Raw genomic sequence first — 23,158 nt, forward strand, 5'->3', positions numbered from 1 at the left:
ATCTTCTCCAACTCCCATCTTTAAAGCCAAATGATTACCTCTACTTATAAGACTCTAGCCAAAGTCCTGGTCCCTACTTTTTTCTTTGGTTTCTATTTCCCTAGTCCTGTCTAAACCACCTGATAGTAGATGCTGGCCTTCTCTTTAAGTTACGGGTCCCTTCCTTCAGGGTGCCAACTGTTATTTCTACTGTGGCTGTGTTCTACTATGCTGCTTGGTTGTTCTTCCCAAATGTATGATGTCTCTTCATTCTGTTATACTTAGCAGTTTTTTGTTTTGTTTTGAAGTTTTTGTTGTTGTTGTTATTGTTGTTTGGGGGGAAGTGTGCTTAGAAATGGTATCATTTTTAAAACTGGCTTGTTTCATGACATTATTTAAATGTATTATAATTTCTAATTATAATGCATGGTTTACCTATGAAAGTCATCTTACTAAATAATTGAGTAATAAATTGCATTTGACAGCTCTACATTAGATATGTAGAAGCAAGTTATCATTTGTTGTAATAAATTAAATCTTTTGGAGTATGTCTTTAAAATATAATTGATAGCCTTTGTCCAAAAGATGAGCTTCAGGAGTCAGTGTTGACATCCTTAGTTACATTTATTGACTGTATTTTAGATAGGTAAGTAGATGGTGGCAGGGGGAGAAAAACAAAGAAATAGTTTGGTTATACATATTTTATAAATTTGAAATATATAAAATGGAAAGATAGTTAACAGGATTACTGGGAAAGCACGTCATTGGTTTGTAGAAGCTTCCCGACCAGCCTAACTTTAATAGCAATTATGCATGTGGAAAGCTTGTCCAACCCTCTGAGAAGTTACTTTAATAAGAAAGTTACGTAAAACAATAAGACAAGGCAGGAAGCCCCTGTCCTGAAATCCAAAATTTATTCTCCTTGCCTCTGTTACATCTTGGCTAATCCTCTACTACAGTCTCTTCACCTTTTCTTAGAATTTGGCTTAAATGCCGGCCCCAACTGTATGCTTGGGCTCCCTTCCTATCTGTGTCTTCCTGCAGAGTATGAGTGTTTAAAGAAGAGGTTATACTCAAATACCCACTGGAGTCTGGCAAGTAACACTGGGTGGGATTCCAGTAAACTAGAATGCCCACGGCCCATTTAAAGGCAGCAGCTATCATCTGGCTTGGTCCAGTGGTTGACAACTTATAGTGAAGGTCCATTCTTTCCAGAGCTCCCACTTTTAATTCTGGAAATCCGGATTTGAATGTAACTTTTTAAATGGTAGTTAACTCACATTTTACAAAAGCAATGAATGGGCCATATGTATGTTGGCCAAAATTGTCCCACAAGTCATGAATTGGCAACTACTGTTTTAGGAAAATGCTTTCTAATCATAAGTGCATAATAAATATCACTTGTGGAGCTTTTTTTGACCATACATGCCTAATCTTTAACCCCCAAACTTCAGATTCAAAAGGTGTAGCAACATGTCGCATGATGTCAGTTCTGTCCTTCCTGTGCTGGGCAGCGCCATTGTTAGCTCACCCATCAGGTTTGGCTCATTAGGTACTGCACTGCAGAGCAGGCTCACGTTGGTCCTGGCTGTTTGTTTTGGCGCTGTACTTCCATTGTTAGCTGGACCAAGAGTAAAGAAAGTTGGTCTGACTTTATTCCCATCCAATCTCAACTTTATACTCTTCCCTACGGACCTTTAATTTTGAGACTAAATGCTTGCTGGCTGTGGCAGCTAGCTGTATGCAAAACTAGAAGAAAAGTTTCTGTTCACCTTACACTCTTAACCCTAAGTAGGGAATAAGACCTATTGATTGCTACATGTGGAGTCCAGGGACTTCTGGATTTTGTAAAGTCTTGGAGGCTTTTAATCAACTGCTTTTTAGAAACGACAGATCTGAGGGCCTCTGCCAAGGGATTTCCATCTTCATCTTTCCTAATCCTTGCAGCAGGGCACAACTGAGGTAGATGTCTGTACTCTAATCGTTAGGAACATTTTTCTGTACCAGCAGCACTTGAATGTATTGAATTTAGAGGCGTGGGTTCTTGGCAGTTGAAACTAGCTACATAAAAACCGTATGTTTCTACCTAGAATCCCTGGCCATCAAGGTAGACCTCAAAGAAGCTTTTGCTGAAAAGGAGAGATATGGTCTCTGATACAGTCTTACAGGCTTATCAGAATTTAGAGTGTTTTGTGCCCTACAGACTGCTATGAGGAAAGCTCAGCTGAGTGGACATTATTGTTTACCTGCTTATTTAAAGATTATATTTTATACTCGCTTATAGAATTGCAGGACTGTATTCTCATTAGGAGAAACCTCCCTGGAGGACCATAGAGTTACACCATTTATTGTTAATCCTGGCTGACTTCCTTGGCACTATTCAAACTTTTAGCTTGTCTATGTACCAGGTATCTAGCAGCAAGCCTCTAAATAAAGTTCACAGATTCTCTGCCAAGGGAGATCATATGTATCTAAGGGCCACTCTGGCTGTAATCTCTGTATTAGTTATCGAGCTAAATTATGCCGTAGTAGCAAATTAACCCCAACTTACACTGACTTACAACAAAGGTTATTTCTTTCTTACATTATATGTACATCATGGATCGACTGGCTCAATTCCATGTCATGTTCGTCCCAGGACCCAGGCTAACAGCAGTCCATGTTTTGGGACATGGCTAATCTCAGGGCTGAGGAGAAAGAGAAGTACAATGAATCATGAGCTATTTCTTAGCGCTTCCTTTCAAAAGTGATACACACCACTTCTCATATTTCATTGGCCACAGCAAGTCATAGGGCCAAGCCAAATGTCGAACTAGGAGGGGTGGAGATTAATTTTTAGAGCAATAATATAATTAACACAGGTCCACTTCCCCACGACCTTATGGCTTGTTATCTTAGGCATCTATTGTCAGTGAACAAAAATAAGCAGACACTGGGTGAAATCTGTGCCCGAGTACCACAGAAGCAGCCATGGAGCTTGACACAGTAGCTGTCAACTGTTCTTAGGCAATGAACAGTAACTCTTTTATTTCCCCCTAAAGACCTCCTGCCATGTAGAGATAAATAATAACCCCAGTGATGGTCAGTGCCCTTCTCAAGAACCATTTTCCTCTAGCCTATTTTCAACTCCTCAGCTTCTCAGATGCATGCTTCCTAGGATACAAGTTGAACCCACTGGTTCCCCCTTCTGGCCTTTGTGAAAAACTCACAAGTAATGTTAGTAACATACACTGTGCTTGTTCTTAAAAGCTACAGTTTTTACCTTGAAGCCTTCCCTATTATACCCAGCTCTTTTTATCAATTCCTACTGTCATAGATTGAGGCTTATTCTCTCTAATGTTAATTGAATTTTTGCTTCCTCACCTTAAATCATATTCTGACAATGTCTCATCCAGTTTTGTCTTTTCAGGGATCTCAGCATTTTCACTCAGATTCTAATCCTTGTTGCAGTATTGAGCTCATTACTTTCATGAATTGTGTCTTATTTCTAAATAAATTGAGCCAATCACTTAACTTCTCTAGACTGGAACAGGTGTTTTATCTGTGGAATGTCTCAACTCTGAGTTCTGATTTCTCTTTGCCTTATTCCCTGGCTACATATATAACTTCACTAAAAACCTATAAAAAATATTTTTGGAAAGGTGTGTACATTGTTACACTAGATTGAAATAAATATCTTCATAGGGATACCCTTAAACTATACAGAGGGTGCCAAAAAATATATACACATTTTAAGAAAGGAAAAAACTATTGTAATAATATATACCGGTAACAAAAGATGAATAATTATTGTAATAATATATACCGGTAACAAAAGATGAATACAAGTCACGTTTGACTTCTGCAATTACAAGAGGTGCTCAAAGTGGTTACCATCAGCGTCCAGACACTTCTGATTATGGCGAACTACTGCTTGCAGCTTTGACCAAAGTGTCCACTTGTATACATTTTTTGGCACCCCTGGTTTTTATTATATGTAGGATTGTTTACAGATTTAATAAAGTAGAAAACTAGATTTGCTACTTACATTTCAAAGTTTTAATATTTCAAAGAAATATTTCATTAAGCAGAGACACTTGCAAATAAAAATGGTATTTAAAGTCTGTCTCCTGCTAGACATTGTAAATATCTGAGTTGTTTGACCCTAGTTCTTAAAATAACAGTTCTGTAAGACAATTTCCAAAATATTCATTCTTTTCCTTTTTTCCTATCTAGATCACAAGAGACCCCTGTTGATGGGCAGCCACCAGCTTTACCACCCAAACAATCGAAGAAAAACAGTTGGAACCAAATTCAATATTCACATTCTCAACAAGATCTGGAAAACCATATTAATGAAACATTTGATGTTCCATCTTCCCCAGAAAAATCTACTGTAAGTAGCTTCAAATGTACTCATTTCTTTGAAATTTTTAAATCATAAATGAAATTTCTTTTGTACTGTGTCATGTTTTATCTGTAAGTTATAGTACTTTGTCTTTTTCATTATATGTTTGCTCATGAATTATGCCACGATATAATCCAATTGTGGAATTTCCTTTTATTATCATTTATAAAATGTTCATTGCTCTAGAAATTAATTCTTAACAAATTTATGTGGATTTTAATCTTGGAAAACACAACATTTCCAGAACAAATGCTAATAATCCATTAAATACCATTAACTTTATTATATAATTCACTGAGTGCAGAGACTTTATCATTTTCATCAACCTTTTGAAATTGAGTACAAGTCCTTACAGTATGTGATCACTCTTTCTTCTACAAAATATACGTATGAATTATATTGATACTTTTGCCTTAGAGAACATGCTTTTACCACAAAAAATGGTGAATTGTTAGAATCCTCTGATTTATGAACTTTTATTGCTTTCTCAGGTAGATGTAAATAAATCAAATGTGAGATTGTCAATAAATTTTAAAAATAGACTGTGTTCGTAAAGAAGTGTAAGCACAGACAAAATATGAGTGTGTTTCGGGAATCTTTAAGGGACCTCAGGGAATAAAATAAGATGCAGGGAGAGGAGAATCCACAGCAGGTATTGGCAGCACCAGAAGTTTCCGGTAGCCATGACACTCATGGCCCTCTCATTTGTTCACCTATAGCCCTCCAACATTAACTAAAGTTGAAAGGCCACACACAGGCAACACTCTGTTCTCCCACACTATTGCTCCACCACCACAGACACATCAAAAAGAGAGCAAAATCCTTACCAGAAATGGCAGTTTTAGTGCTATCTATGTGGTGATTCTTTTGTATCATTTATTCATTCATCGGTTCATAGTTGTTGAGGTCTTTCTGTCTGCTAAAGTACGTTGGTGGGTAGTGGGAATACAGAAACAAAACATGGTCCTTGCTGTTAAATAATCTACGGTCTAGTTTGTTTTTCCATTCATGCAAAAATTACTTACCGAGTAACTGATATATTCAGTGCATTGTCATAGGCTTTGGGGCTATAACGGAATAAAATAGGGAAAAAAATCCCTCTGCCTTCAAGTTACTTACATTCTGGGGGATAATGGCAAGACAAACAGTAAACAACGTTAATAGTTTAAACATCTAGCATATTAGATAATATAAATGCTGGGGAGAAACATAAAACAGGAAGGGGCTAAGGAATTGCAAGAGTAGAGTGTTACAATTTTAAATAGTGTAAGCCAGTGGTAGACTTAGTGCTAAGCCGTGTTGGTTAGCTGAGGGAGTCGCAGGTACAAAGATACGACTGATGGCCAAGGAACAGCAAGGGAGTCAGTGTGGCCAGAGCAAAAGAAGCACATGAGGAGGAGACAGAGAAGCACGGGAGGGGTGGCCAGAGCAAAAGAAGCACATGAGGAGGAGACAGAGAAGCACGGGAGGTGGGGCCAGATCTTAAAAGCCGGTCTTAAAAAGATTTTGTATTTTAACCCTGAGTGAGATAGGAAGCAAATGGATATACATATCTGAAGAGAGAAGTCACATGATGTCACTTAAGTTTTAACATTATCACTCTGGCTGTTGTGTTGAAAATAGACTGAAACCAGGGTAGTAGAGATAGTTGTTACAAGGTATAAAGTATTCCAAGCAATCAGTGGTGATTTGGACCAGGGTGGTGGGTGCAGAAGGAATGAGATGTGACTATATTTGGGGTATATTTTTAGAATAGAGCTAACATAATATGCCAATGGATTGGACGTGGAGTACTAGAGAAAGAGAAATCAAGGATGACAGCAAGGTTTTTGCCCTGAACAACTAGAAGGACAAAGTTGCCATTTACTGAGATGTGAAAGGCTACAGGTAGAGCAGGTATGGGTGGAATATCAGGACCTCAGTTTGGGACCTGTTAATTTGAGCTGTCTATTAGAAATCCATTTGGGGATAGGATTCTGGAATTGAAGGAAGAGTTACGACAATGAGAGCTGATGGCATGTAGACAGTATTTAAAATTATGAGACAGGAAGAAATCAACAAGGAAATGTGGTGTCTGTAGATAACCTAATAAGAGGTTCTAGAAATTGAGTATTTGGTCCTCTAAATTGTAAATATGAGGAAGCTGAAAGAAACCAGCAAAGAAGATTGAGGAGATGCAGACAGAAAGGTAGTCAAATGGCTGATGAGAAGAAATCACAGAGATAGTAACCAACTTTGTCACATGCTACTGGTAAGTCAGGTAAGATGAGGACTGAGAATCGAACACTGAAGCAATGTGAAAATTTTGGTGACCTTAATTGGAGGTCAGTTTTGGTGGAGTGTTGGGGATGAAAACCGGACTCCAGAAGGATGGGATTAGAGGAAATAAAGACAGCAAATGTCAATAACTCTTTCAAGAAGTTTAGCAGCAAGAGGAAGGAGAGAAAGTGGAATCCAGAGTGAATTTTTTGGGTTTTGGGTTTTTTTAATGGGAGAAACAAGAATATTTCCCAGAAGGCAGGGAAATGGATAATTCAGGAGAGTAGAGAATTGCTATAGCAATATTCTTGAGTATGGAAGAGAGGATGGGATCTAGAGCAAGCAAGTATGAAGACAATTTGAAGGCAATATAAGTTCTATAATTAGAAGTGATTATAGAGAATTCAAAAGTATATAAAAATAACTAATGCAGCTGTGGGGTTAAGGAAAGGCTTCCAAGAAGTGATCACCTCTGACTGTGTCTTGGTGGATAAGTAAGAATTAGCCAAACACGTATCTTTGGAGAGCAAGAATAAAACATGGTAAGTGAAAGAAGCCAGTAACAAATGACTGTATACTGTGTGATTTCATATATGTGAAACATCAGCATACAAAAAAGCGTACTTCATGTATATGTGAAGGATAGATTATAAATGAAGAAAATTATAAGTTATTTATTTTTATGTTTTTAAGCCTAATGGTGGTATTCCACACGATAATCTTGTTCTAATCAGAATGAAACCTGATGAAAATGGAAGGTTTGGATTCAATGTAAAGGTAATCTAAAATTTATATTGTACTCAGTTTTTAAATTAAGATGTTTCTGTTTCGCTAATGTTTGTCTAATGTTTGATTTGCTTTGTTTTTAAGGGAGGATATGATCAGAAGATGCCTGTGATCGTGTCCCGAGTAGCGCCAGGAACACCTGTGAGTTACCTAATCTTGCAAGTAAATCCTATTTTCGAGAATATGAAATACAATAAATTTAAATACAATAGTATTTTTGTTAGTTTCAATAAAGAAAAAGCCAATGATTTCTTTTAATTTGTCAAGTTTCCAATGTTGGCTTAATATCTTAAATTGCTGGAAAGTTAGTTTTTGTTTATTCCCTGTCTATAAGAGATTTTAAAATCCTTGTCCCTACAAAGAAGCTGTTTATGACTTTCAATGCTTCTAAAGTATGACCTCTTTAAACAGCAAAATGTAGAGAGAGGTATATTTTTCATTTACTGTTTATTTGCTTGTTTTTCATTTAGAATTGTTTACCTAGATACTATTTACCTACTCTATGTTTAAAATTTTTACTTTAAATAGAAATAGTACCAGTGATTTTTTTTTCCCCTATAAGGGCAATTTTTAAGCTTCTTCTTATTAACATTCTAAATAAAAGCAGAGATTTAGATACCCATTATAAGGAATCCCCCCATTCCCCTCATGCAGCCTCGGCACTCAATTACTTTATGCTGATCATAGGACAATTCTTAATTAACTATGGGTGTATTATCTTTATTGCTCTTATATATAGCAAATATTGCTTTCAGTTTACATTTACGTCGTTGCCTAAGTGGTCTTCAAGGACTTTTCGATCAGCACCCTTTGTCATTTAACTATCCCCCACCCGAGGAAAAGTATGAACCAGCAGCCTGAGAGAAAGAGGCCAGTTATGCTATTTTGGGTGCTTTGCAGCAATCTCAAAGTTGGTTTGAAAATCACAGCCAAGATTGATTAAGGATATCATGATATATGGTTTTGGTTCTGGGTTTTAAGGACTTGGTTGGTTGCAAATAACAGGGTCCTTACTCATGGAATACCCCTGGTTTAGCATAAATACAAAATTCATCGTAGAGCTATAGAGATCTCACAAAATCCAAGGACAGGAATGCAGTCGGACCTCTAGAAAGAACTTTTAAAATCATCAGTCACTCTCTATATTTCATCTCTCTTTATATGACTGTTCCATTCTTCTGTCTCAGTGCAAACCAAGTCGTACACTAGATCAGCCTCATCAAGCCACTCCAAGTAACATACTCTAAATACAAACAGTGTGCTTAGTAGCAGCTTCATGTCAAGTCCTGTAACATCACCACCACCACACACACTCTACCTTCAAATACAATTATGACTTCTAAATCTCTACTAAATAGAAATTGTTTAGCTACCACTGTTCCACTCCTTAATCCATGTGGTCCGATATGACTGCTAGTAACTTCCAGGTTTACATATTACCAGCTCGGCAACCCAGAGTGATTAAACCTGTCCAAATTATAGACTCCTGGGAAGTAAACCAGTCATAGGTCCAGTTTGGATCAGATACCCTCTTTTAAGCAAATTTTGTGGTCAGTGGGGTCAGGACTGGATATGATATATAAAATGACTCGAGTCTACTATGCATATGAAAGATGGGGACAAAGATGGGGGAAATAATCCAAAATTATTTATTTAGTATATGTTTAATGGGAAATATGTATGTGTTTGGGACTGCAAATGAGGGGATAAGATTGCTATATTTTCACCTATCGAGTAGAAAGTTAGATAACAACTAAAATAGAAAATTAAGAAAAACCAAATGGGGATATTAAGGAACAGATACTGAGGTAAAGGTAAAAGATGTAGTTAAAATGTTGAAAGATTTTGCCTCTAGAGCAGGGAAAGATGGTAGGGAAGAATACAAGAAATAGTTTCTTGTCTTAAAAATCTTACAGACCAATTCTTTAAACTGTATGATGTATAACTTAGCTAAAAACAAAAATTTTAACTAAAACTTTTTAATCAAATGTGTATCTTTTGACCTGACAATTCCACTTTTAGAAATGGCCTCTACTGAAACAGTTGGACTAGGGAACAAAAGATACATAAGGATTCGTTGTAGTATTATTTATAACAGTTAAAAATTGGGAGAAAATCAAAATATACATCATTAGACTTTGTGAAATAAGTCATGCATTGCTTTGCAGCTATTGAATTGTTGGATGATATCAGTATGGAAATATGTTTATAAGATGGCGTTATGGGAAATGCATATTATAATTCCACATACATGTTTTATCCAGTTTTTTTAAATGTGAGCGATGTGCATTAAAAAGCCTGGAAACATGCTTAAAATATTAACAGTGTTTCATCTAGGTAGTGGAATTACTGGTCATTATCACTTTCTTCTATTTTCCTTTTTGTAATTGTCTGAATCAAGACAATGAGCATGTATTGCTCTTATATTAGAAATAATGAACCTTTTTTGTTGTGCCAGTTGTAAGAATCAGTGAACGACACAAAAGCAATATTGATTTTTCTGACCACTGAATATGGATAGTTTTTAATTAAATCAAGGATGGTTAGGGAACATTCTACGGACAGGTTCATTTCCAAACAGAATTCTGTGACTCTAAATTTTCTTTTTAGGCTATAAAAATTATTGGTGATTTTTTTCCTTTCTGCCACATACAACTATGTTTCATAAATATTGAGCTAAATTTGGAACAAATTAACACAGCAGAAATTTATCATTTCTGTATTTTACTAATTAGAGACCATCACAGTCTTCCAATTGGAAACCTCATTTTAAAGTGATTAGTAGAAAAGGACAGAGTGTAAATATTTTAATGTCTTTTTATATATATTGGACACCTTCTGAAATGAACAAAATAATATCCAGTTAAAGTCATGTTTTATTTCCTATCTGATCATCTTTGAGCTAATAGCTGTTGCTTCAACAAAATTCATTTTAATACACAGTTTATCTAAATTTGCCATATCGTAATGAAATGCAAATAAAAAATTACAAACATACCTGACAAAAGCAGATTAAGTATGAGAGAGTTCTGTTCTCTTCAGTGATAATGGGTAAAAAAAAAAAAATCTCTGCATGTCATAGCATATTGGTTAATATACTACCCTGCTAGTCTCAATCCCTGAACTGGAAATATCAGTGAATGTCCACTTAGAGATTTGCAACTGTCTTCTCCCTAACTGTAGGCCACTTCCTCTTTTCCACCAACTGCACTATCCACAAAGTAAGGTGAGAGGATAAATTTCTGCTATAACCCATTACATTTCTCCCAGTACCATTAATACCTCCCAATTTTTTTTTGAGGTACTAGTCTTTGTACCTCAAAGACATTTGTAAAAATGTGGGAGCAGATTGGTACACAAAAGCATCACACTACTAACGCACAGGGTTATGTGAATGCCGTCTGCTCCACTACAAGAAGTAGAGCAAGAAGCAACCAGAGAGAATGATAGAATGTTAAATTTGAATTCTCCAGACCTTAACACTTTGCAAAGTTATCTCATTTTTATCTTCACAACTCTGAAATAATTAGAGCAGATATCGGCTCCATTTTCAGAGTTTCCGGTGTCCAAGATTACACATTTCCTAAGCAGTAGAGGAAAAACATGGCTCCTAGACCTGTACTCTTTCCACTAATGATAATACCGTGTTGGATTTTATTAACTTTGTATTTACAGTGAATGTGAGTAGTCATGCTTTCGTTTCTTCAAGACTTTGCCACTGGAAGTTCCTTTTTTCTTTTTTTTCGTAAGGTCCAACCAACCCTGTCATCATTTCCTTCTCTATTTGTCCTATCATCCTTCAACCTTGACTCCCATACGGCCTTATTACCGTGTTCCTGGAACATGCTGTCCATATTTCTGTTTATCTCTTTTACTTTAATTACTTGTTTTCTCAATAAAATAACAGGCAGTCCTCACTTTGCACAGGTAGTGCAAGACCGTAAAAATGACCATTCAAGCTGAAAGGACAAAGTGACCTTGATAATCACTGGGGGAAAATCCTGATTGTTTCCATGAACTTTAATTTTTTTTATCAAAACATTAAAATCTCTCTACTCATTCATTCAACAATTAATGTATAGGGAAATACAAAAACAATAAAATATATTCTCATTAATGTATAGGGAAATAAAAAAACAATGAAACTAATACTGATTTAGTATCCTATAAGTCTAAACATTAGAAACATTGAGAATTTAAGTGTTTTATTTCTTTGTAAAAACTTATCACAAGTAGTTTGAACAGTGCTGTGTCCTCATCGTGAAACTTAAGATACAGAGTGAGCATTCTTTCTCGCTTTGGCAAATTGTCATAATCCTATCTAAGTTTGAATCCACGTCCAACATTTTGTCCTCTGCATTTTCAATGTTGTCAGATATCTATAAGCATTCCTTTAGTGAGGTTTTTTGCCAACATCACTTCCTCATGGACGTCTTCTTCCTCCTCATTACAGCCACTGTCATCATTTATGTTAAGTTCACCATCACTAAATTTTTCACTATATACCTAGAATCTCTCAAACAATAGTCGTGTACATCATATGTTTCCGTCATCAGCTATTTCTTTTATAACTCCATTTACGTTCAATATGAAGTTCACTTCCAGCAGTATCACTTTTTGTTTCTTTGCTGCACTTTTAACTTTTTTGGCCAATTCCCTCTTTTGATTATCCGTTGTTATGTAGGTTTATCACTGGGAGACAAGGAAGCAACATAAGTACATACTTTGCTGTCTCTGCATGAACTGAATAACATGTGCATAGCTTGGTCACTGATCATGATCTATGTCTGTTATTTACATGGTGATTTTTGGACTATGAGCTAGCAGCAAAGTTTGTACTTCATGCAATTAATTATTCACAATTAATATATCATGGTAACTGAAATTCCCAACCATGTTGTTGGGAAACTGGTGTTATTTAAACTGTGGTAACTGACATTTGTATACACCTGGATGGTACAAGCAAGGGCTGTCTCTAGCCACCTCGAGACTACTAGTCTTACCTGTATGTGTAAGCATATAACGGGGCATCAGGGAAGAAGCTGTTGAATGAAGAAGGAAAAAAATACATTGTCTACTTCTCTTTTTTTTTTTTTTTTTTGGTAGTAGATTGATGCTTTTCTATATGTAGTTTTAGTTCTCCTGTTGTAGAGTCTATAAAAATAAATTTTCGTGCTTTACTTTTAGAAAGCCATGTACAAATCTGAAACCTTATCTGCATTACATCACAGGCTGACCTCTGTGTCCCTCGATTGAATGAAGGGGACCAAGTTGTACTGATCAATGGTCGGGACATCGCGGAACATACCCATGATCAGGTTGTCCTGTTTATTAAAGCCAGCTGTGAGAGACATTCTGGGGAACTCGTACTTCTAGTTCGACCTAATGGTACGTACTCTATGCAGCACTGGGTATTTTTCATAATTCATCAGTATTTATTACTAGACATTGCAGCCAGAGTAGGCTTTTTTCTTTTTTCTTTTTTAGGGTAGGCTTTTTAAAACGTAAGTCATGTCATGTCAGTTTCCTACTCAAAGCACAGTGGCTTCCATTCACACTTGGAGTAAAATCCAAATTATTGGCCCCCTCAGCCTGCTCATTTTCCTCTATTCTGTGCTGGCTTTCTTGCTGTTCCTTCTGCCTAAAATACTCTTCTGGATTATAGTATGGCTTATGCCCTCATTTCCTTCAGGTTTCTGCTCAAATGGCATCCTCAGAAAGTCCTTCTCTCCAGACTACCGTAGCTAAAATGGCCTCCCTCTTCCCCCAGTTGCTCTAATAGTAGTAGTGGGTACTCAGTGAACAATTGTTGAATGAATGAGTAAATTTTGAACTCTGTTCTGTTTTCAGAAAACTCTGAATCAAGCAGTAGTTAAAGCATTATTTTTTGAAAATTCTGTCTATGTTTTTAGTACGATAATGCTGCTCTGGACAGCTGACCTGTTAATTCATAGACAAGAGTCTCAGGCTTGGAGAAACTTTCTTGCCGTTCTGCGTACGCGCTGGCCCTTTTGCCGACTGCTTGAGTTCCTCTACAACAATCTCAGAATAGCCTGTCTATGGGAGCATTCCATGACTCCTGAAGCAGGTCATTTCGTTCCTCCTTCGATAGCTTGAACTATTAACTGAATTAAAAATCCAGCTTTCTTCAGTCCTATTGTTCCTGATTCTATCACTTTGTGCTATGCATAGTAAATTTCATGCAGAATAAGTTTAATCCCTCTGCCTTCAGTTTTTTGACAATAGCTGGTTTTATTAGAAACCCGCCCCCTTTCTCCAGTTTAACAACCCCTGACCCTTCAAGCCAGTTTTCATATGGCATTGTTTCAAGTTCCCTCAGCACTCCATCCGTCTCCTCTGAGAAAAAATTCTTACAGATATATTTTTTTAATTTTGTTCTTAACAGTTTCCTATTAGTCAGTTTTAGCCACCAGAGTAATTGTAGGTTAATGCCGTGTACCAGTTGTTGAAGAACACCATAGAAAAGCAATTAGAACTCTATCTGTTCACCCACCATACCCAAACGTGTAAATTTTTGCAAGAAAAAAAAAACACGGGTGGGGGGTGGGAGATGAGGGTAAGGGATATCAAATATATGGTGATGGAAGGAGAGCTGACTCCATGTGGTGAACACACAATGGGATTTATAGATGATGTAATACAGAATTGTACATCTGAAATCATGTAATTTTACTAACAGTTGTCACCCCAATAAATTAAAAAAAAAAAACCACAAAACTTATTTGGGTACAAGTAGGCATTTTATCTTCTCTACTTTGTGTTTTTCTCTTTTCGTGGTCTAGAATTTGCTTTCTAAGGAAATTCAAAGAACTTCAACAGAACGTTCTGTTTTGACTTTTCAAGGAACTCATTTATTTAGACCTGATACTGAGGTGATTGATTCATTATTAGGCATTTTTTGTCACATAAAGCACTTAAATTTTATACCAAGAATAGTATTCTCCCTATTTTGTTCTGTTTCCTCTTGATAACATACTAAAGAATTTAGAATAATAATAGTATTAAGTGTTTCTCATGTACCTAGACTCTTTTGTATATTCCCATTTAATTTTTGGGGAAATATTGGGTGCTTCTCCAGGTGCAGCTCAGCTCCAAGTCCAGTTGCCATTTTTAACCTTTAGTTGCAGGGGGCACAGCCCACCATCCCATGTAGGAATTGAACCGGCAACCTTGTTGCTGAGAGCTCACACTCTAACCAACTGAGCCATCCGGCCGCCCCTCCAGAAGCTCAGTGGCAGCTCGTTATCTCCAATCTAATTGTGGAGGGTGCAGCTCACTGGTCCACGTGGGAATTGAACCAGCAACACTGTTGTTCAGATCTCCCGCTCTAACCAACTGAGCTAACCTACCACCCCTTCCATTTAATTTTTATAGCCGTCCATTGAGATGAATTATCCCCAATTTATAGTTGAAGGCACTTTGGCACCAACACATTCAGCTCACAAATCCATGAGTAGTACAGACCCAGAAGATGAACAAAAGTCCATATAATGGAAAAGTCAGGGCTTCTTGCAATTCAAATCACCTAATTTATACTTTAAATTAGAAGAAGAACCCACCTAGGACTTACTTCTTGACAAAAGATGTTTCAAATGTTATTTTATTGTCAAAATCTGGACCAAGACCTGTATTCACTTTTAGTGTGGGTGTGTCATATCTATTTTTATGTAAAATAACGAACAGCAGATCTTCAAATAATGTTTTGTTCAGCGTCATTTGTTACAACGTTGATGGGAAAAATGAAAACGATTCCTGGCCAGGGCCGCTGTCTGTGTGGAGTGTGCACCTTCTCCCCATGTCTCTGTGGGTTTCCTCCAGGGACTCCGGTTTCCTCCCACATCCCAAAGACGTGCACGTGAGATGAACTGGTGTATCTACATTGTCCCTGTCCGAGTGAATGTGGGGGTGTGTGTGAGCACGCCCTGCGATGCCAGGGCGTCCTCTCCAGGGTGGGGTCCTGCCTTGAGCTGCCTGGACAGGCTCTGGCCACCTGAGACCCTGAACTGGAATAAGCATGTTGGAAAATAATTATCTTACTTGCCTTTATTAATTTTTCTTAAATGTATGTATAGCTTACATTTATTTCAATGTTTAATGCGAGAAGTATTTTGGATCTTTATTTAGAAGTTTGGTGAGTTTTTTGTGACCAGAAATATATAGGAACTTAACTCTTGTTTATATCAATTAGCTCTAGTAAAACTGGCTTCATTGTATGTCATTTTGCTCCAATCAGTTTCCAAGAACCTATCAACGTTAAGGGAGGACATGCTATATAATCAAACTTTAAAATTATGTTTGCCAAAAATATCAGAAAAACAAAAAGCTTGTTATTCTGGTCTTTTTCCCTTTAAATCTTACTTCTTAGACAAAATGCATTCATACCATTTTGTCTTTTCATTCATTTCAGAAATTTATTCTTCTAAAAAGTGCCTACATATCTGAGCAGGAACCAAACCTCTTTGACAAGGACACTGGAGACCCATAGCTTGGCTCCATCCCTTAGAAAGCTGTATTCTGGCTTTGTCCCCCGCCCCTTCTCCCCTAACCACCACCATGGAAGTCAGGATTTTGCAGGAGCAAGGGGTCCTGTGACCTCCCCTTCCTTCCTAGACTACTTTTTTCAACCCTCAGTTCTCTGTCCAAATAGCTCTGAGCCCACTCCTGGGCCTGTGTGGCCATTTTCCCGGGTCCATTCCCCCAAGGTGGCTCACATGATGTATGTACTTCTAGGCCAACAGCGTGGCTGGGAGGCAGCCATTTGGAAAGGTGTGGAGAACAAGCTTTCATATGGACTGGGATGTTCCTCTTCATGTTCACAGGCTCCCACATGTAAGAACAGAGCTGAGGATGGGAGAAGAAGTAGGGCGGGCCATAGGCCAGTCTAGGGTCTGGCTCTCCTCACTGCCGTGACCGTGAGTTCTGGCCTACATTCGCATTTGAACAATGGCCTCCCAGTTATTTTTTACATATGTCAAGGAAAAGGGATAAGACATATTTGTTCAATTTATTTGTAACCTTTCAAACCTAGACATACGGTACACAGGCCTCTATTTGTACGCTTGCCGTAGGTCCCACAGATTAAGGGCAGGTCTCTGCAGAGCTGCTTCTTGGCAGCTCCTCTTTTTCTTCATGTCTTCTCAAGTTACAGATATTTGTAGCAATATGGCCAAGAACCCTTCTTTTCCCCAAAGGTGTAGAAAAACTCAGCTTCACAGCCACTCTTCGTCCCTACACTGTGGCACCAGACTCAGACGTGATGAATTAAGAATAAATGAATTATTTCTCCTGCCACATAATTAAAGAAAAGATATGGTAAATTCCTTTCATCAATTCATTAAGATTTCTATATGGCTCTTTGTGTTTTTTGTTTGTTGTCTTAGCTATATATGATGTAGTGGAAGAAAAGCTAGAAAATGAGCCAGACTTCCAGTACATTCCTGAGAAAGCCCCACTAGATAATGTCCATCAGGATGACCATTCCTTGCGTGAGTCAATGATCCAGCTAGCTGAGGGGCTCATCACTGGAACAGTCCTGACACAGTTTGATGTAAGTAATGCTGTATGGTTTCTTAGCTGCCTTATCTGTCAGTTATAATTTACACACTAAAATGGTATTCTGAGAAATACTTGACAGAAAAAGAATTCTAAAATACAAAGTTTTTAAAATTGCTCCCAAAATACTAGCCATGGTTACATAAATAGATGTCTAAGTAAAAGAGAGGAATAAGGAAATTTTATACTTATGTCATCAAACTAAATTTTTTTTCTGTAAATAGCTGTTTTTATGACAGTTTGCAGACGAAGATAGGCTATTGTAGACTTCAAAATCCTGAGTTAAAGGAAAATAATTTTTGTACCTTGTCATATTTAATCCTCTAATTGTTGTCAGTGTAGTTTGCCATCATTAATATTTGTTGCTTGGAAGTATATGTTATAGATAAGTGACTATAAACATTTGTGACTAAAAAACACTTAGGGTGTGTCAGTTTTTCTTGTAAAAAGTCCTTGGTTCATGTACTATAGCATCTGCAAGTTAAATGAAAGCTAAATATTTTCTATAGATTTGCTGTTCAAAACTGAAGGTACTTTATCTTTGTGCTGTAAGCAAAATTGTTCTAACTTGTTTTACCATTCTTCAAAATATGATTTACAATTCATATCGGAAATTGTGCAGAATTCAGCTTTGCAAATCTGGTTTAATATCCTACTAGTCTAAGGTATATCATTGTATAGATGAAGTATTCTATCTAAGGAAAAAACCTGTTTCTTGTTAGCATAGACACAAGTCTGAAAAACAAAACAGAAACTCTTGATGGCTTGCTGGACTTGTGTTGTACTTTTTTTTTTTTAGCAACTGTATCGGAAAAAACCTGGAATGACAATGTCTTGTGCCAAATTACCTCAGAACATTTCCAAAAATAGATACAGAGATATTTCGCCTTGTAAGTATCTATGATCTCTGTATGTTAAGTTAAATCTTTTTAACATTACTTTATTAAAACATTCTTTCTTTGAAATTTTTCAGATGATGCTACACGGGTCATTTTAAAGGGTAATGAAGACTATATCAATGCAAATTATATAAATGTAAGTTTATTTTTATTGTGTCTTTGTCACTGGTATAAGAGGGACCACTATAAACTTTGGCACTTATTCCTCTGTTAAAAGCCTAACGTTGACAGAATATTAAAATTTTCAGATATTGAAAAATATTACAAAATTAATGTTAAATAGTTTGGTACTGCATATTAATATACAAGTACACATACAGCAGTGGAATGGAATAGTCTAGTCCTGAAATAAATAGTAGAATTTTGTTTATGATCGAGATAGACTTTTAAACCATTGAAGATAAAACAGATTACCTAGTGAATGGGTTAGGTCTACTGTCTAGAATATATCACGTAAGGAAGTCCCCCTCTTGGAGGAAAAAAGGATTATTATTGTTTTCCTTAAGTTTGTAATATAAAAAATTTCAAACATACAGAAGTAGAGGCAAAAGTAGAATGAACTTTTATATTTATATACACATCACTCAGCTTCATCAATTATCATTCATAGCCAACTTTGTTTCACCTGTAATCCTACTATGCCCCCCATATATCCAGACTGTTTTGAAACAAATCCATACATCATATCATTTATCTATAAATAGTTTACCTACACAGTCTTGATGCCAACATACATTATAGATATATCAGAATATCAATGTAAGAAATGGAATCATGAAATAACTTGGAGGAAATATGTTAGAATTGTTTAAAATCTCAGAAAGTGGAAGGCTTTTCTAAGCTTAGAAAACATGTCTAAGTTATAAAGAAAAGATTGGTGAATTTGGCAATGTAAAAATTTTAATCTGGGGGATGCTTAAAAAGTACTAAAATCAAATGACAAACTGGATTTTTAAAATACTACAGAGGGCTTAGTTCTTCAATATACAGAATAAATGAATAAGAAAAATAAATGAATAAGAAAAATAAATACAATGAAAATAATGAAGGATATACAAAGAGAGGTCACAGAAAAGGAACTTCAAATAATGTTTAAAAAAATGTTATGGTATTTTCAAATCTGTACAAAAGTAGAAAAACTAGTATGAAGATCCCCGCCACCATAAACCTGTTACCCAGCTTCAAGAACTATCAACAAATAGCCAATCTTATTTCATCTAACACCACCCCCCTAGGTAATTTATTTAAAGCCTAAATATATCACTTTTTGTAAATATAGTCAATTCTTGTTATTTGCAGTAGTGATAGTCTATAAAGTCTTCATTAACCCTGAATTAGCAAATACTGAATCCTTGCTCCAAGGGGAAATAGAGGGTTAAGTTCCCATGAGCCTCTATTGGCAACATTTTTGTACATAACCTTGTTTCTGTTTGAACTTATTTATTACACGTTGTTGATCAGTTAACTTTGAACTCACAGCCAACAGTACTGTAACTCATGCCTGAAGGAAGCTTATCTAAGACATGTGTTTTCTCTGTAAGGCATATCGCTTCTTACACTTAGAAGACTAGACAGCACTTCAGTACTACCCTTGGGGACCATTTTAACCAGTGAAATCACCACCAAGCACAAAAATTCAAAAACATGGCACTAAATAGACTGCAAAAAGCACACTTATTTACGGTTACGGTATGAGAGCAGAAACAAGAAGACAGAACCATCTCTCATTCAACATTCACTGGAAGCGTACGTGTTCGGTCGCTCCAATTTTTCACCTTCTTGGACATGTCTGTAAATAACCGTGAAAGCTCTACAAGTATTTTGGGGTCATAAATAAATTTTAGCAAGTAGGCAAATTTGCAAATACATAATCTGTGAATAATGAGGATTGACTATTTTAGTATGAATCTCTGAGGACCCTTTTTTATTTAGTTTTTTAGCAAAACCACAATACCATTATAACACTTAGAAAAAAATAACAATAACAGTTAAATAATACACTCAATTCACAAAAAGAAAAGTACAAATCAAAACTGTAAGGAATTACCGTTTTTCACTTGTTAGATAGAAATATCAAAAAGTGTGATAATACCATATATAAGTCTATATATATCCTTTATCTGAAACCTTGGAGTCAAATATGCTTTGGAATTTAGAATTTTTTGGATTTTTTTAAGGTTATTAAGTGCATATGCTATATATTATATAGGTAACATCCCCACCAGGCTATGAAACATTGCCCTTTAATCAGTATGTTGATATTCAACAGCAAACTATGGATAGTTCCAGTAATTGGGACTAATACAGACTATAAGTAGTCTTAGATCAGTTAAACTCAGGTATTGCTGTCAAATCAGTTCAGGTAAAGTCAGGTATACCAAAAGAAAAAGGCAAACTTACACTTTAGAGCATTGGGAGTTTCAGAATCGTGGATCAGGGGTTATGACTATATTAAGAAGATTATCAGGAAATAAGCATTCCTCATACATTATTGGTAAAAATATAAATAGTACAACCTCTTTGAAGAGCAATTTGGCACTAGCTGTGAAAATTTTAAATGTACATACACTGTGATCCAGCATTCTCATTTCTTCCTATTGTCCATACAAATATATTTCTTATGTGCACAAAAATGTTAGCTTTACACAAGTATTCAGTGCAGCTTTGTTTATGGTAGCAAATAGGTTAGCAACTTAAATGTTTGTAAAATAAAATATGGTATATTTACACAGTATAGCCATTAAAAAGAATGAAATTTTATTTACTAATCTGACATGATTCCAAAGATTAAGTGGGGGAAAAGAAACAAAATGCACAGCAACATTACGTTTTACAGGAAAAAAGGGAAGATAGTTTTGCATGTTCATTTGTGTATGGTATATAGAATAGCTCTGAAAGGATATACTAGAAGTTAGAAAAAAGGATTGCCCTCTGGATATAAACTGGAGGCTAGGGTGGAAGGGAGACTTTCTCTATTCACCCTTTGATATTCTTCCAATTGCCATGTGCATATGTCACCTTTTCTTCTTAATTTAATTTCAAAATAGAGTAGGATGATGACTCATCTTCCCCAAATACTCATAATCTTACTGCTTTCTAAAAAATAATAAATTTAAAATATTTTTCTAATATTCTTTTATTATATATACATATATGTATACATAAATATATATGTATACACATATATACATATATATGTTATATATGTGTATATATGAACATGTAAAATCTAAACTCAAACAAATGGCAGAACTTTTGTTCTCACAGATTTTATCGTAAGTGTTTAGAGATAAGTATTTTTTATTTCTGTACCAAGTTTCTGCCTCTGAAACCAGGTTCTCTGTAAAACCACTCTTAAAACCATAACAGTGCTTTGGAAAATACTTAAATTTCTGTTTTCACTAATTACTGGCCATTTCCAAAAAATTTCTTCTACAAATAAAATGTTGATGAAGATTTGTTTTACTGATTTTTCATTTTATTGAGATTAGTTGTATTCAATTACCACTTAGTAGATGATTTTCATATGCTTGATCATAGTAAAAAGTAATAATGCAGAAAATCTTATTTTTGTGTCTTATTCTATTTAGATGGAAATTCCTTCTTCTAGCATTATAAATCAGTACATTGCTTGTCAAGGGCCATTACCACACACTTGTACAGATTTTTGGCAGATGACTTGGGAACAAGGCTCTTCCATGGTTGTGATGTTGACCACACAAGTTGAACGTGGCAGAGTAAGTCATACTTGAATCTTACACATTGCTTGGGCTTTTTTCAAATTACATAGCATATACTATAGTCAAAATATTCACGTTACTGTAGTCTTTTTTGTAACTTTTAAATCCATAGAGGACAGAAAGTGGATTAGTCATCGTCTAGGTCCAGAGTGGGATAAAGGGATGGGATGAAGAACTGCACAGTGATGTCTAATGGGTGTGGGATTTCTTTTGGGAGTAATGAAAATGTTCTAAACGTGATTGTGGTGATGGGTGCAAAGCTCTCTGAATAAACTAAAAAAAATTGAAGCGTGTACTTTAAATGGGTGAATTGTATGATATGTGAATTGTATGTCAGTAAAGCTATTTTTTAAAACCCTAATTATGAAAATAAATGGATTGCGTTTGGCATTTTAGTTGAAGATTCTTTCGTTGTTAACTTAAATCTAAAAGATACCAAAATTAGTGCACCATTTTGCCATCCTCATAGTATTATAGTAATTGATTCAGACAAGAATTAATCATAAATAGTAAAACACTGGGTGAAAGCTTGTTGTAAAGAGGATATTTGCAGTCTCAAAATATATCCAAACAATTAGTATAAAGAGACAAAAATGGCAAAGAGGAAATGTTTATAGTTGGCAGATCTAGGTGAAGCATGTATGAGAGTTCATTCGAGTATTCTTGTAACTTTTCTGTAAGTTTGAAAGTTCTTAAAAATTAAAATGTTTTAAAAATTGGAGAACCTAAATGATATGTATATGTGTATTTTAAATCTATTGATTTCAGGTTAAGTGTCACCAATATTGGCCAGAACCCACAGGAAGTTCATCCTATGGATGCTACCAAGTCACCTGCCACTCAGAAGAAGGAAACACTGCATATATCTTCAGGAAGATGACACTATTTAACCAGGAGGTAGGAAGGCAAGAAAGATATTCATTAGGACTGCTATGTTCAAGGGGAAGGCTTTGGAAGTGGAAAATGGTTTTAGTCTGAGTCCTGGTACTAGGAAATAATTATTTCAAATTAGTGAATTATTTGATTGATTGGGATACTTTGAAATCTCATGAATTGTATTTTCCTACTATAATAAATGTATTTCCAGTTTCTGTGGGTAAATATGAATGGTCAGTGAAAAAAGAATCTAGCAGATAAATAGTTATTACTCTTAATACTTTGCCTGTTCATAAAAATTATACCAGAGGTATGTTTGTTCATCAGTTTTCCTCCAAGTAATGTCAATAAAGTATTTGAAAACACCTGTAGAAATGAAAAGAACAATTGTAAGCTGTCAAAATATTCCCCTTTTTTAAAGGTATAAAGGAGAGAAATTTCAGTCTCCTTGGTGTTAAGGGGAAAAGGTCATAGGCAAGACCCTCTGATAGCAGATAGAGAATAGCTTTTTAATTTCTACTTTTTCTTACTGCCACCTGGGTCACTCACCTTGGCTTCCAAAGCCAGAGCCAGAAATGGAAACTGATTAATAAATGATGGCTGAATAAACCAATTGGAAGATGTGTGTGGAGGATGGCATCCTGCTAGTCATACCAGGC

The 23,158-nt window shown here is 35.9% G+C and overlaps 1 protein-coding gene across 4 annotated transcripts in view; it reads left to right on the forward strand.

Moving 5' to 3' along the window:
• The window catches only part of PTPN4 (protein tyrosine phosphatase non-receptor type 4), a 172,639-nt gene that overhangs the window by 134,109 nt on the left and 15,372 nt on the right, over positions 1-23,158 (forward strand). For all 4 annotated transcript variants that reach the window (XM_033111995.1, XM_033111996.1, XM_033111998.1 and 1 more), the window contains 9 exons: positions 4,195-4,354; positions 7,319-7,402; positions 7,496-7,552; positions 12,643-12,799; positions 16,813-16,979; positions 17,784-17,874; positions 17,958-18,019; positions 21,474-21,620; positions 22,392-22,520. In XM_033111995.1, coding sequence (XP_032967886.1) covers positions 4,195-4,354; positions 7,319-7,402; positions 7,496-7,552; positions 12,643-12,799; positions 16,813-16,979; positions 17,784-17,874; positions 17,958-18,019; positions 21,474-21,620; positions 22,392-22,520 — 1,054 coding nt within the window. The remainder of the gene's footprint in view (positions 1-4,194; positions 4,355-7,318; positions 7,403-7,495; positions 7,553-12,642; positions 12,800-16,812; positions 16,980-17,783; positions 17,875-17,957; positions 18,020-21,473; positions 21,621-22,391; positions 22,521-23,158) is intronic.

Source organism: Rhinolophus ferrumequinum, chromosome 8 (assembly GCF_004115265.2).
Source record: "Rhinolophus ferrumequinum isolate MPI-CBG mRhiFer1 chromosome 8, mRhiFer1_v1.p, whole genome shotgun sequence".
NCBI classification, from domain to species: Eukaryota; Metazoa; Chordata; class Mammalia; order Chiroptera; family Rhinolophidae; genus Rhinolophus; species Rhinolophus ferrumequinum.